We start from the raw sequence: 13,362 nt of genomic DNA on the forward strand, positions 1-13,362 counted from the left end.
CTTGTCTCTTGGGAAGCCGCCCTCTCCCAGGGAAAGGCAGGGCTGGGGGCTGTTCAGGCTCTGCCACTACCTGCTCTGTGACTTCGGGCAGGCCACCAACTCCTCTGAAAAATGGGAGTCATTGTGGGCACCATCACACCTGGGTACAGGACGCCCAGTGGCTCAGCTGCCCCAGCCAGGCTGCCCTGTCCTGGCCTCAGCACACCTCCCACAGCCACTGCAGGCAGCCCTGGACCTTCTCCTGCTGAGGCCTTACTGCCAATCCCTCTGGGAGACCAGACACAACAGGCAGCCGTCTGGGTGACTCCCAGGAACCCAGGCCTCTATCCTGTCCTCCCCAGTGGCTGGGACAGTGGGCTGGGCAGCAGGGCCTCAGTGCCCTGGGAGGCAGGGCTCATCCCACAAGTTGCCATGGTGGCCCCTCCTCCTGCCCCTTACTCATTAGCCAGGCTGTACTGACACAGGTTGCCCAGGCAGGGGACGGCTCGCTGGACAAAGCTGGCCGTACGGGCGCTCAGGCGTGCAGGGTGGCCAGCGCCCCAGCCAGGAATGGACAGCCTCCAGGACACAGTGCTCCCAGACCACGGGGGCTGCTGTCCTGCCCTCAGCAGGCTGGTTCCCAGAGGCTTTGGGGCTGAGATATGGACTCTCTTTGCCCTTTCTGGACCCCTGGTAAGGAGGAGGAGCTGGGGGGCAGGCAGGGAGTGGAGGAAACTGAGAGGCTGAGGGTGTCTGCCTTGCAGGCAGGATCCAGAAATGTGCTCACATTTTCTCCAGAAACTGCTGATGCTGACTGCCAGGTCCAGAGTCTGGGGACAGCAGGACGGCTCCTGGAGGCTGTTCCTGGACAGTCCCCAGTGGCTGTGGGGCCTGGCATTGCTCAGCAGCAGGCAGCCCCCACACAGAAGGGGTGGGTGTGCCTCAGGTGGAAACCCACAAAAGCCTGAGTTGGAATATGGCTCCAGGACAAATGCGGCCCGGAGATGCATGAAGCCTGCAGCACCTTCGCAGGGGGAAGAAGGGGCCGGCTACCCATTCATTTCCAAAGGGGAAATTGTTTTATATACATTTGTTTTTTTCTGACCATGAAGAGTAATGGACTGGGGGCGGTGCCTCACGCCTGTTATCTAAGCACTTTGGGAAGCCGAGGAGGGAGCATCACCTGAGGTCAGGAGTTGGAGACCAGCCTGCCCAACATGGAGAAACCCCTGACTCCACTAAACATACAAAAATTAACCAGGCATGGTGGCGGGCACCTGTAATTCCAGCTACTCGGGAGAGAGAGGCAGGAGAATCGCTTGAACCTGGGACGGGTAGGTTGCAGTGAGCCGAGATCGTGCCACTGCACTCCAGCCTGGGCAACAAGGGTGAAACTCTGTCTCAAAAAAAAAAAAAAAAAAAAGAAAGGAGTAATGGATTTGCACTTCCTGTAAAACTTTCAGAAAAAAATGAAAGTTATAAAGAAGAAAGAAGTTTAACTCAAATCCTAGTGCTTGGAAATAGCCATTACTAAGATTTTGGTGTATTTAATTTAATTCCTCCTTTTTTGGGGGTGTGCAGCCTGACCAAATTATTGTTATAATAGGAACCGCAATATCAGTATCAGACACTTGGGTCAAGCTCAGGGCGCCAGGCACTGCGCTGGGTGTCTCTCGTGCACTGACCCTTCTGGGAAGGGATGTGGAGGCCAGGGGTGACTGCAGCTGCAGAAGACAGAATGGGAGCTGGGCTCAAGCCACCCGACCTCCAGCCCTGGCTTCCCCAGGTGTAGGTGACCTCTCGGGGCACTGGTGCGGGGCCCTCAAAGCTGGAGAGGCCTGTCTTGCAGGGCGGGGCTGTGTGGGCACCTGTGGCCCCAGGTCTGACCCGGCCGCTGTCCTCCAGTTCCTGTTCCAGATGCTGACTTTTATGATATACATCGTGAGCACTGTGTTCTGTGGGCACCTGGGCAAGGTGGAGCTGGCATCGGTGACCCTTGCGGTGGCCGTGAGTACCCAGCTTGGCCCAGAGCAGGGACATTCTCTCCCCAGGCTTTTCCACCGGGTTCCCGGGTGGGCCCGTCTTGGGTGGCTGGTCAGGGATGGGAAGACACAGCCCACATGGCTGGACAGCTGCCTTCACAGGTGAAAACTGAGGGCTGGAGATGGAGGCAGTCTGGCCCTGGGGCACACAGCACGTGAGGCTCCGGAGCAGAGCCACCTCTGCCACTGCTGCCTGATGGACAGCATTTCCCCACCCCGGCCCATCCCAGATGCAGGGGCCTCTCTTCAGGCCTCGCCTGACAAGCTCTTGTTTCCTCCTGTGTGTGGCACCAGTTTGTCAATGTCTGCGGAGTTTCTGTAGGAGTTGGTTTGTCTTCGGCATGTGACACCTTGATGTCTCAGGTGGGTGACCTCCCGGAGCTGGGCAGGAAGCCAGGCAAGGGCAGAGCCAATCCCACAGGTGCCATGGAGATGGCAGGTGGAAGGGATGTATCCAGGTGATCTGGGAGTGATGGGCCCTGGGGTCAGCTGCCCCTGCCCCACCTCCAAGGACCACAGGCTGTCAGGGAAACAGACCCTCCCCTTTGAAAGAGTCTGGGCCGGGAGAAAGGGGTGGAGATGGTGGAGACAGTTCTCTGACCTCTTGTCCCCAGAGGAGGTCACCAAGTAGAGAAAGACAATCAGTTCCCCAGCCTCACTCCTAAGTTCGGCTGCCTACATGCAGGCATGTGTCAAAGGCCAAGGGGACACAGAAGGAACCTCCCTGTTTGCAGGGGCCTGCAGTCCAGCAGGGGCTGCCCAAGTGGCCGTGGGGTCACAAAGCGGCAAGGCCTCACTTCTCCCTGGGGGTTCTAGCCTCACAGTGGACCTGGGCTTGGTCCTGGCTCCACTTACCCGCCTGGCGACATGTGATGAAGCCCCACGTGACTTCATCCTCCTCAGAGCTTTGGAAGAACAGTGGAGACAGTGGGGGTCCCAGGCTCAGGAAGGCCCTTGTGCCCTTCCAGGCTGCGGGCGCCGGGTTGCGGTCACCAGAGGCCGCAGGCTCCGCCACACACCGCTGGCGCTGCTGACAGCCCGCTCCCCGCGCGGGGTTTAGGAATGGCCGGGGCAGTGGAAAGGGCTGACGCGGGGCGGGTTGTTTTGCAGAGCTTCGGCAGCCGCAACAAAAAGCACGTGGGCGTGATCCTGCAGCGGGGCGCGCTGGTCCTGCTCCTCTGCTGCCTCCCTTGCTGGGCGCTCTTCCTCAACACCCAGCACATCCTGCTGCTCTTCAGGCAGGACCCGGACGTGTCCAGGTGCGCTGGGCTCCGGCTGGGGAGATGGGGCTTGCCAGAGACCCAGAGGCTCCTGGAAAACCCGGGCCGCCGAGGGAAACCCTGAAGCAGCCCAGCCCTCAGACCCCATGCTTCTCTAGGCCACCAGTGCTCACAGTGCACTGGGCCTGTGGGTACCTTCCAGGCTTTGGTTTGGGGATTCTCCCCACGGCTGCGGCTCTAGCAGTGACCAGCAGGGGACAGAGGCGGACAAACGCCCAGTTTTAATTGAGGCAAGGTTAGAAACAATTTGGGATTTGCATTTTATTTGCATTTGTGTGCCCGGACACAGTTGGAGCTTTACAGATGCTTTTGAAGAAATGAAGTGTGTGCGTTTTCCCATATTCCAAAAAGGAGAAAGATGACAACCACTTTTTGATGAATTATAGATGATGATGATGATGATGATTTGAGACAGTCTTGCTCTGTCGCCCAGGCTGGAGTGCAGTGGTGCGATCTTGACTCACTGCAACCTCCGCCTCTCGGGTTCAAGTGATTCTCCCGCCTCCGCCTCCTGAGTAGCTGGGACTACAGGCACGTGCCACCACACCCGGCTAATTTTTTTATTTTTAGTAGAAACGGGGTTTCACCATGTTGGCCAGGATGGTTTTGATCTCCTGACCTCGTGATCCATCTGCCTCGGCCTCCCAAAGTGCTGGGATTACAGGCGTGAGCTACCGCACCCGGCCTATAGTTTATTATTAAATTTAGAGATGCCCTCTCGTAGGGATGCCTTGTTCATTTATATAATGTACATTTCATTTGATTATTCCTTTTTAAGATACAACCGTTTTTTCTTACAAACCACGTTATTCTGAATTGAAGTTCCCTAGTCCTGATGCCTGGGTGTCTGGGTGCTTCAGCCGCCCCTCCTGGCACCTGCTTAGTGTCTGGAAGCAGCAGTCCCTGATGCTGAGGTTTCACCGTCCTGGCTGAGACCCTGGGATGGCGGCTGAGCACCCTGTCCTGGAAGACACAGGGGAGAGGGCCCTGTCTCCCCAGGCCACAGCCTGGTCAGCTCCGGAGCTTCTCCCTCTCTTGCAGGTTGACCGAGGACTATGTCATGATTTTCATTCCAGGACTTCCGGTAGGTGCCCCTGTTTGCTGAGCATGGAATCACATTCTCCTAAATTCTGGCTTTTTGCTTTCCCACCCTATCTGCTGCGGAAGATCCCTATCCTGCTGTGACTTCCTGCTGGGCCATGAGGATGATTGACAGAAGAGAAGTGTGGCCTAACTATGGGTACCAGATAACATTTGGAATTGATATTGTGGAAGGTTATTCAGTCCTATAAAGAGACTAATGACATATTTTAAAGGGAGAAAGCATATTATAACCCAATATACACATATTGATCCCATTTCAACCTCCAGGAGGCGGAGGTTGCAGTGAGCCGAGATCATGTCACTGCCCTCTAGCCCGGGTGACAAGAGTGAAACTCTGTCTCAAAAAAAAAAAAAAAGACTTAACCCACTGCAATATTATATACACATTTGCTTATACTTTTTTGAACCCTTCCAGGGTTTCTATTTTTACATTTAAGATATTAATCCAATTAAAAATTTTTTGAACACCATTTATTGCATATTCTCTCCTTTCTGCATTGATTTGTTACATACTAAATTAATCAACAGTGCATCTATCTGGGTCAGTGTCTGTATGTCCAGTGACCCGGGGATCTCTATGTCTCTTCTGCAGCCCAATGCTTCACTGTTTGACTTGCAGGTTAGTGATGCCTGTTACGACTGGCAGTTCTGTGTGCTGGACGTTCCTACCAATCTGAGCTCACTTTCTGACAGTGTAGCCTCCATGGCACCAGGCGGAGAGTTGTGGGCAAGGGAGCTAGGCAGGGAAGAGGTCAGGGTGAAGGTGGGATGCCCGAACAGCATGCAGTCCCAGCAGACCCAGCCACACCCACCTCTCTGCCAGGCCAGTGCCATGACCTTTTTGGGGCCTAGTTGGTTACAGATTTCTTCCGGTTTATGGAAACCCCCTTATAAGACTGCTCTTCTCTGAGTCTTCCATATAATCCATACTTTGGCTTTTCAGACAAAGGTGATGGCATGTTGTCAACCAGGACTACTGGGGCTGGGTCACGGGGAAATGCCCTATAAAGATGTCACTGTGGTGTCTTCTTTGTCAGCAAGCCAAGGTCCTTCCATAAAATGCAGCTGCAAAAGTTAACTGCCAATAATAGTGACTAATAAGACTAACACAGGGCGTGGCTAACACTTGGATGCTTAAAATGTCCCATGTATCATTTTGTAAGCACTCTGCAATATTAACTTTGCAATATTAATGTATGTAAAATATTAAGTGTATATTAAGTACACACACGCACTATTATTATCCCCATTACAGATGAGGAGACAAACTCAGGGAGGTTAAGTAACTTGCCCAAGATCACACATCTCTGAAGAGGCAGAGCCTGGAATCGAACCCGGTCTATTCCAGCTCTGTACTCGTATCAGTACACTATGCTGAAAAGAAGTGGAGAGCTACAGGAAGGAATGGGACAGGGCCCTGGGCTAGGTTTCAGTTGATGCCCATTCTATTCCCCTTAAGAAAGGAGAGAAAGGGTAGATAAAGAGCCCCCAACACACACACTGCCACGCACACTCCCCTGCGGTTCTCCCTGGCCAGGGAAGGGCCTGCCACCCCCGTAGGGTCTCGAACCTGCTTAGCATAGGCTGCTCGCAGCCAGCATGTCTCAGTACCTGCCATTCCCTCGTCCGAGGTCACGCCTTCAAATCCTGTCTCTAAGGCCCGAGCCAAAGTAGGCCCTTCTGTGAACAGGCCCTTGGGTCACTTCTCACCTTCCTAAGCTGATGGAGGCCTGGCTTAGCAGCCAGAAGGCCTACCAGGCGCTGTGCACCATGAGCATGTGTGCAAAGGGTACTCTCTCAGAGCCAAAGCACGCCTGCTCGTCTCCCCAGTAGCAGAAGGGAGCCCTGAGGGGGCCTCTCCCATAGGCCGGGCCCAAGCACGAGTCCAGGTGGCTGGGTAGGCTTTGGCCGCATCTGAGAGGCCCCAGACATACTTTGATGAAGTAATAGCCCCAATCTAGGGTACTATGTCCTGGAAAGGAACGTCTGTTAATGCTCATTTGGGGGGTTTTGGTCATTGTTGTTGATTTGTTTGGGCTTGCTCTTCATACAGGTGATTTTTCTTTACAATCTGCTGGCAAAATATTTGCAAAATCAGGTACAGGTCTTTGGTGTGCGGGGAGGCCCTTCTCCCAGCATACTGCCCTATTCCAGTGGGAGGGGGGCCTGGGGCTTTCCCCTTCTCTCCACCCTCTGTGAACCAGCTTCTGAAAGGGGTTGCTTCCAACCCACCTGCCACGTCCTGACCTCCCGCACAAAGGCAGGTGAGAGGCTGTGCGTCCCAGCCTCTTACAACTCCCGAACAGGGATGGCTGAAGGGGCAGGAGGAGGAGTTCCCATTCCAAACCTGGGTTTGTCCATCCTCCATCCATCCCACTCACACCTTAGCAGGGTCAGTTTTCATTTATTTCAGAAGATCACCTGGCCCCAAGTCCTCAGTGGTGTGGTGGGCAACTGTGTCAATGGTGTGGCCAACTATGTCCTGGTTTCTGTGCTGAACCTGGGGATCAGGTGAGCCCGGGGGTTGGTGGGGCCTAGTCAGGGGACACTGCCCACCGAGTTCCCCACCCCCGGTGGAGACAGGTCAGTCACCATCCTGGCCCTGCCTGTGCCATCCTGAAGTGGAGGGTTATGGGGAGTTGGAGGGGCCTGATGGTCCCTTGGGGATCTCAGTTTGAGGCCTGATTGGGTGAGAGGACAGCCACTCCTCACTCCTGCCCAAGCCCACCAGCAGAGGCGAAGTGGGCACTGGCAGGGTGGCTCCCAGGACACTGTAGTCACGGCTGCCTGGGTAGAGCCACCATGGCCAGGGGTGCCTGTGGGCCCTGGTTGAGTCTGATCCCAGGATGGGGGTAGAGCAGAGCCATGCCTGCCCCACACGGGTTGGCTGCCAGAGCAACCTCTCTCTCAGGCAGGGCAGTGGCAGAGTTGGCATCAGTCCCAGCGCTGTTCTCTCTCCTTTCCCAGGGGCTCTGCCTATGCCAATATCATCTCCCAGTTCGCACAGACCGTCTTCCTCCTTCTCTACATTGTGCTGAAGAAGCTGCACCTGGAGACGTGGGCAGGTGGGAGGCCTGGCCTGCTCTGGGAGGCTGAGCAGGCCAGCGGCAGAGCTGCCCAGGCCTTGGGGCAGGGCGGTCGGCAGGCAGACGGTGCAGTGGAGCCTGTTGGAGGAGGTGCAGGACCCTGCACGGCCCCCTCCTCCCCCTTTGCTTCCCCAGCCCCAAGGGCCCGGAGTCCCTCCATCCAAGGTGTCACGATGCAGAGCCCTGCTGCATCACAGAAGCCTGGCCCAGGGAGCTTTCTTGCCCAGCCCCTGCTCTCAGGATGGCGGTGAGAGCAGTGACACCCATGGAATACCAGGCGTCAGCAGTGCGTGGGGTGCCCGACATTCCTGAATTCATTTAAACCTCACCCCACCTCATCTCCTCTTACAAAGAGGAGATTATGACAGACGGAGGGTAATTTGCTGAAAACCAGGCGTGTAGGGGCCTGCCTGTGCTTTTCTGCCTCTTGAGAGCCAATCCCATACAACGAGGACCTCCTCTTGCCAGGCATTTCGGGAACAGCTCTGCAGGCCCCTGGGGCCTCACGTGGGGCAGGGCCCTGGCTGAGCCCTTTCCAAGCTTGCCCGGCGCACCTGCGGTGTGTTTCCCTTCAGCATCCTTGATCTCATGCCACCTCTGAAAACTCCCCAGGGAGGCAGAGCAGATATAAGGCCTGGGGTTTTCAGATGGAAAGGGAGCCTGCAGAGTGGTGGGTAGTTGCTCAAGATCCCACACTGTTGAGGGTGGAGTGGGGACCAACAGCCATGCCCTGGGCCCTGGGGCCACCCCGTGGACCGGCCAGGTGAGCCTGGTGCCCTGTTCCTGCATCCTCCTCCTCCACAGGCCCCAACGCCAGCTCTAGACGAGCCGCATTCCCTCTGCAAAATGCCCAGTGCCCAGGCCTGCTAAGCCCCAGAGCAGGAAGAGCCAAAGCTGTTTAGGGGCCTCCTGGCTGTGGGGAGCAGGAATGGGGTGGGCAAGCAGGGCAGGATGTCAGCTCACGGGGCCTCTGTTTCCAGGTTGGTCCAGCCAGTGCCTGCAGGACTGGGGGCCCTTCTTCTCCCTGGCTGTCCCCAGCATGCTCATGATCTGCGTTGAGTGGTGGGCCTATGAGATCGGGAGCTTCCTCATGGGTACGTGGGAGAGCATGGGGGTGCGCAATGGCGTGTGGGTGGCTCACCCAGCCCAGAAGCCCCCTCCCCAGGATGGCAGCTCACCAGCCCCCTTCCGACTTCACTGGCCAGGCCCTCAGGCATGGACCCAGAGAGCACCACTGCCCAGCGGGGCTGATCCATCTGTTGTGGTCTGCCTCTCCATTAGGCTGTGAGCATCCAGGAGGCAGGCCTGGGCCTTTCGTGCTTGAATCCCAGCACGGACCAGGTGGAGCAGGTGCCCGTGGGAGGTGTCTGAGGCACAGAGGAGTGAGAGATTGAGCTGGTTTGCGGGTGTGAGCAGAGGCCCGGGCTTGCCAGTGTGAGGCTCCCACCTGCTGCCTTGTGTGTGCTCATTAGAGCACTCAGTGAAGGCAGGACTCCAGGCAGCCTGAATATGAGAACCCCTGCCCTGCCCTGCGTTTGCAAATGAGAAAATGGGGCGGAAGAACAGAGCAACTCCACAAATAGAAAATCAGCGGGAGGGCCAAGAACCGAACTCGAGTTGCCAGACCCTGGTCCCATGCTCTGTCTCCTCCCTCACACTGCCACCTTAAGTTCATCTGAAAAGACAGACCACACAGGGAAGCCTGCAGGGGCCTCCGGGGCACTGGGCAGAATTTTCCTAACAGGCTGAAGGCCAGGCAGGAATGTCTTTTTGTTGTCATTGTTACCAATCTACCCTTCAAAATCAGCCGGGCTCAGTGACTCACGCCGGTAATCCCAGCACTTTGAAAGGCTGAGGTGGGTGGATCACTTGAGGCCAGGAGTTTGAGACCAGCCTAGCCAACATGGTGGAACTCTGTTTCTACAAAAAATACAAAAATTAGCTGGGTGTGATGGCACCACCTGTAGTCTCAGCTACCTGGGGGCCTGAGGTGGGAGGATCACCTAAGCCAGGAGGTGGAGGCTGCAGTGAGCTATAATTGCACCATTGCACTCCAGCTTGGGCTACAGAGTGAGACCCCGTCTCAAGAAAAAAAAATAAAAATTGCACGAGTCGCCAAAGCGGAGCAGCGTCCTGTTGGCGCAGGGTCTGGGTGTCTGGGGCTGTGGGCTGCGCTCACAGCAGGCCTCTCCTCCAGGGCTGCTCAGCGTGGTGGATCTCTCCGCCCAGGCTGTCATCTACGAGGTGGCCACTGTGACCTACATGGTAAGGCTCCTGAAGGGGTGCCTTCCCCAGATCCCCCACCTGACGGCTGGAGGTGTCATAGGAGGGGGGCAGGCTGTCACCTGAGGCTGTCTCTGTCTCCCAAGGGACCGCCCTGGGCCTCTCGTGCCCACCAGGTCCAGGCCCTGCTCAGCATACGCCAGGGCCCACACACTGGTGCCCACAACCTGTCCACCAAGGGTGATGTTTCACCCATAGATGCTGGAATTTTAAAAAGTAATTAGCATTATTTTAAAATTGGGAGATTTCACATCAGAATCTTATTTTTGAATTTTCTTAAAAAAATGCACATTCCAGGCCGGGTGCGGTGGCTCATGCCTGTAATCCCAGTACTTTGGGAGGCTGAGGTGGGCGAATCACAAGGCCAGGAATTCAAGACCAGCCTGGCCAATATGGTGAAACCCCATGTCTACTAAAAATATAAAAAGTTAGCCGGGTGTGATGGCGCAGGCCTGTAGTCCCAGCCACTTGGGAGGCTGAGGCAGGAGATTCGCTTTAACCCAGGAGGTGGAGGTTGCAGTGAGCCGAGATCGTGCCCCTGCACTCAAGCCTGGGCAACAGAGTGAGACCCTCTCAAAAAATAAAAATAAAAAAAGCACATTCCCTTGAGCAGTGGCCCACATTCCTGCACCCTGCAGTCGGCCAGAGGTGGGTGACAGCATCCCCACCAGGGCCATGGGCTCTCCTCCACCACAGCCCCCACCTCCCCTCTACTCCCCACAGAGACACAGCCATCATCTTGCTTACGCAGCCTATGTCACTCTGGTACGCATCTGCATGTTGTCCTTGACCCCAGCTTTAAGCAAAGGAGTCACAAAAATCTACATTACAAAACCAATTTAGAGATTCTTATTTTTACAAATGGTTTCTGCTGAAATCTCTTTTTTCTTACAGGGAGCTTTTCTGGGACTAAGACCACAGTCGCCTCTTTAAAATCTGTTTACTCATTTGCTTTTGACAACACAGTGATTTCAGTTGCAAGGCCCGCCTGCCTGTGCTGCCTCTGATGGCGCAGGTGGTGGTGGGACTGGTTGGCTCCTGCAGGGGTACCCCCACCCTTCTCCCAGCCCCAGCTCTCCCTGCCTCATTGTCAGCAGCAAGAATGTGACTTACCTCTTATGCTGCATGCCTGAGATCTGCCCTGCCTTCCTGCTCCCGTCCCTCTTGGCCCAGGCTGGCTCAGGACTCCAGGGATTAGAGGTTGGGCCCACTGACAGTGCTTTCTTATCTTTGATCCCAGATTCCCTTGGGGCTCAGCATCGGGGTCTGTGTCCGAGTGGGGATGGCTCTGGGGGCTGCGGACACTGTGCAGGCCAAGTGCTCGGCCGTCTCGGGCGTGCTCTGCATAGGTAGGTGGAATCCTCTCCTGGTAGGCCTTTGAACATCGGCCTGAGTCACCAGCCTGGGCCAGAGGAAGGCTGGCATGGTAGAGGCAGGGCTGGCCTTGGGAGCTGCCAGGTTTATCTTCCAAGCCTGCTGGACCTGCCATCTGACCCAGGCCAGCCTCTGCTGCTAAGCTGACAGCTGCCTCCCTCTGAGCAGCAAGCGATCCTCCCACCACCTTCTCCCCATCCCCACTCACTCCTTCCCTGCTGCTGTGATTCTGGGACTCTTCTGGAGACAGCTGGCTTAGAGAAAAGCCTGACTCTTTGAAGGCCCTTCCTGCCCAGCACTCTCCTTCCAGCTGTCCAGAGTCCTTCTGCAAGCCTGGCCCTCCCAGCACCCCCATAAGCCCAGCAGCTGCCAACCCACTCTTGAGAAGGAGCCACTCGTGTCTTCTGACATTGTGGCTGTGCTTTCTGAGACTGGAAGGCTCAGACGGGCTTCCCTGTAATGGTTCTCAGGCTGTAGCCTGTGCCGGAATCCCCGAGAGGGCTGGTCACAGATTGCTGGGCCTCACCAGCAGGCTTTGATTCAGTAGGTCAGAGGCAGGGTCTCAGAATCTTTCTAGCAAGTTCCCAGGTGACGGTGCTGCTGGATCAGTGTGCCGCCCACTCTGAGAACCACTGGAGGCGAAGCATTTTCCACTCTGCCCTTCCTACAAGACTGTCTAGCCCAAATGAACGCCTCGGATGCAGGGGACATCAGGGCCAGTGACAAAAGGCACCTGCTTGCAGAGGGCTGGGCTGACTTGCACTGACGGAGGGGCCAGCCCTTTGCTGATCTGAGCAGGGGTGCTCCCTGGCTCGGGGTCTGTCATTGCTGCACCTTTTGTCTCTTCCAGTTGGCATTTCCGTGGTCCTGGGCACCGTCATAAGCATCCTGAAAAATCAGCTGGGGCGTATTTTTACCAGTGATGAGTAGGTAATCAGTTTTCTATGCTGACTTTTGGAAAATGTCAAAGTGGTTTCCAGCCTGTCCTCAGATTTTTCACAGGACTGGCTCAGTGCTCGGCCCAAAGAAAGCAGGAAGAGCCCAGGCTTGGCTCTCACTGAGAGGAAGCCAACTTCTGTCTGTCCACCCTAGGCCTTTAGTGCCTGTCCATAGATAAGAGGCTAATCGAAGGGCAGTCCAAAATTGTGGGAGCTCTTCTGAAGGTTTGGGTGTGACCCAGAGACACAGAAAACTCTGGGCTGGCAGTGCCAGTTACATTTGTGTGGGGGATCTACCTCTATTTCAAAGCTTTTTCTTGTGGGGGTGGGGTGTGAAATAGAAGGGATATAAACGGGTCTCAAAGGATACATCTGTGTCTTAATGCTTTCCCATTTCTTCTGCAGAGATGTCATTGCCCTGGTGAGCCAGGTCTTGCCGGTTTATAGCGTCTTTCACGTGTTTGAGGCCGTCTGTGTAAGTACCACTTTGATCCAAAGCCTGACTCCCCACCACATGATTTATGTACTTGTGCCCTCCCCAAGACCTTGCAGGGCTGTGAGGATGAACTTGTTAATACACGTGAAGGGCTAACTGTATATAGTACGTGCCCAAAGTATTTGCTGATAATATTTGCATTCTTATTTCAAACAATGACTTCCCTCTTCTTCTGCAATTTACACAGCTCAAAAGTGAATGCAGATTAGCAAAGAACTGAAAAATTGCAGCAGTGTAAAGCCACAAATCTTTTTCTTCCCGATTCCTCATGAGCAGGGACCATGACATTGACCTATGCCCCAGGCTGGCCAGGAGCTGAATGGCAACCATATCCTGTTGCCAGCACAGAGGGACATTTCTACAAGAGAACGAGCCCACCCAGAACACAGACGGACCTGGACTTTCTGCTTCTTCGATCACTAAAGGACAGGTGTCATTTAACACAGATTTGTATTATGTGATTTTTCTTTTTTTTTTTTTTTTTGAGACAAGGTCTCACTTTGTCGCCCAGGCTGGAGTGCAGTGGTGCGATCATGGCTCACTGCAGCCTCAACCACCTGGGCTCAAGTGATCCTCTCGCCTCAGCCTCCTGAGTAGCTGGGACTACAGGTACATGCCACCACATCCAGCTAATTTTTTAATTTTTGTATTTTTTGTAGAGACAGGGTCACACTATGGTAGATGGAGTCCTCTCCTGGTGGGCCTTCCAACGTTGGCCTGAATCACCAGACTGGGCCAGAGGAAGACTGGCACAGTGGAGGCAGGGCTGGCCTCGGGAGC

The 13,362-nt window shown here is 55.2% G+C and overlaps 1 protein-coding gene across 1 annotated transcript in view; it reads left to right on the forward strand.

Annotated features, from left to right (window-relative positions):
- Nucleotides 1–374: 374 nt before the first annotated feature.
- Nucleotides 375–13,362, forward strand: part of SLC47A2 (solute carrier family 47 member 2) — a 28,311-nt gene continuing 15,323 nt past the window's right edge. Inside the window, exons 1-13 of the mRNA XM_010364397.1 lie at nt 375–672; nt 1,885–1,986; nt 2,316–2,384; nt 3,132–3,280; nt 4,343–4,385; nt 6,459–6,503; nt 6,819–6,916; nt 7,373–7,470; nt 8,472–8,585; nt 9,689–9,756; nt 11,015–11,123; nt 11,999–12,074; nt 12,492–12,561. Coding sequence (XP_010362699.1) covers nt 550–672; nt 1,885–1,986; nt 2,316–2,384; nt 3,132–3,280; nt 4,343–4,385; nt 6,459–6,503; nt 6,819–6,916; nt 7,373–7,470; nt 8,472–8,585; nt 9,689–9,756; nt 11,015–11,123; nt 11,999–12,074; nt 12,492–12,561 — 1,164 coding nt within the window. The 5' untranslated portion in view covers nt 375–549. The remainder of the gene's footprint in view (nt 673–1,884; nt 1,987–2,315; nt 2,385–3,131; nt 3,281–4,342; nt 4,386–6,458; nt 6,504–6,818; nt 6,917–7,372; nt 7,471–8,471; nt 8,586–9,688; nt 9,757–11,014; nt 11,124–11,998; nt 12,075–12,491; nt 12,562–13,362) is intronic.

The sequence above is a fragment of the Rhinopithecus roxellana genome, chromosome 19 (genome assembly GCF_007565055.1).
Source record: "Rhinopithecus roxellana isolate Shanxi Qingling chromosome 19, ASM756505v1, whole genome shotgun sequence".
In the NCBI taxonomy this organism is placed as follows: Eukaryota; Metazoa; Chordata; class Mammalia; order Primates; family Cercopithecidae; genus Rhinopithecus; species Rhinopithecus roxellana.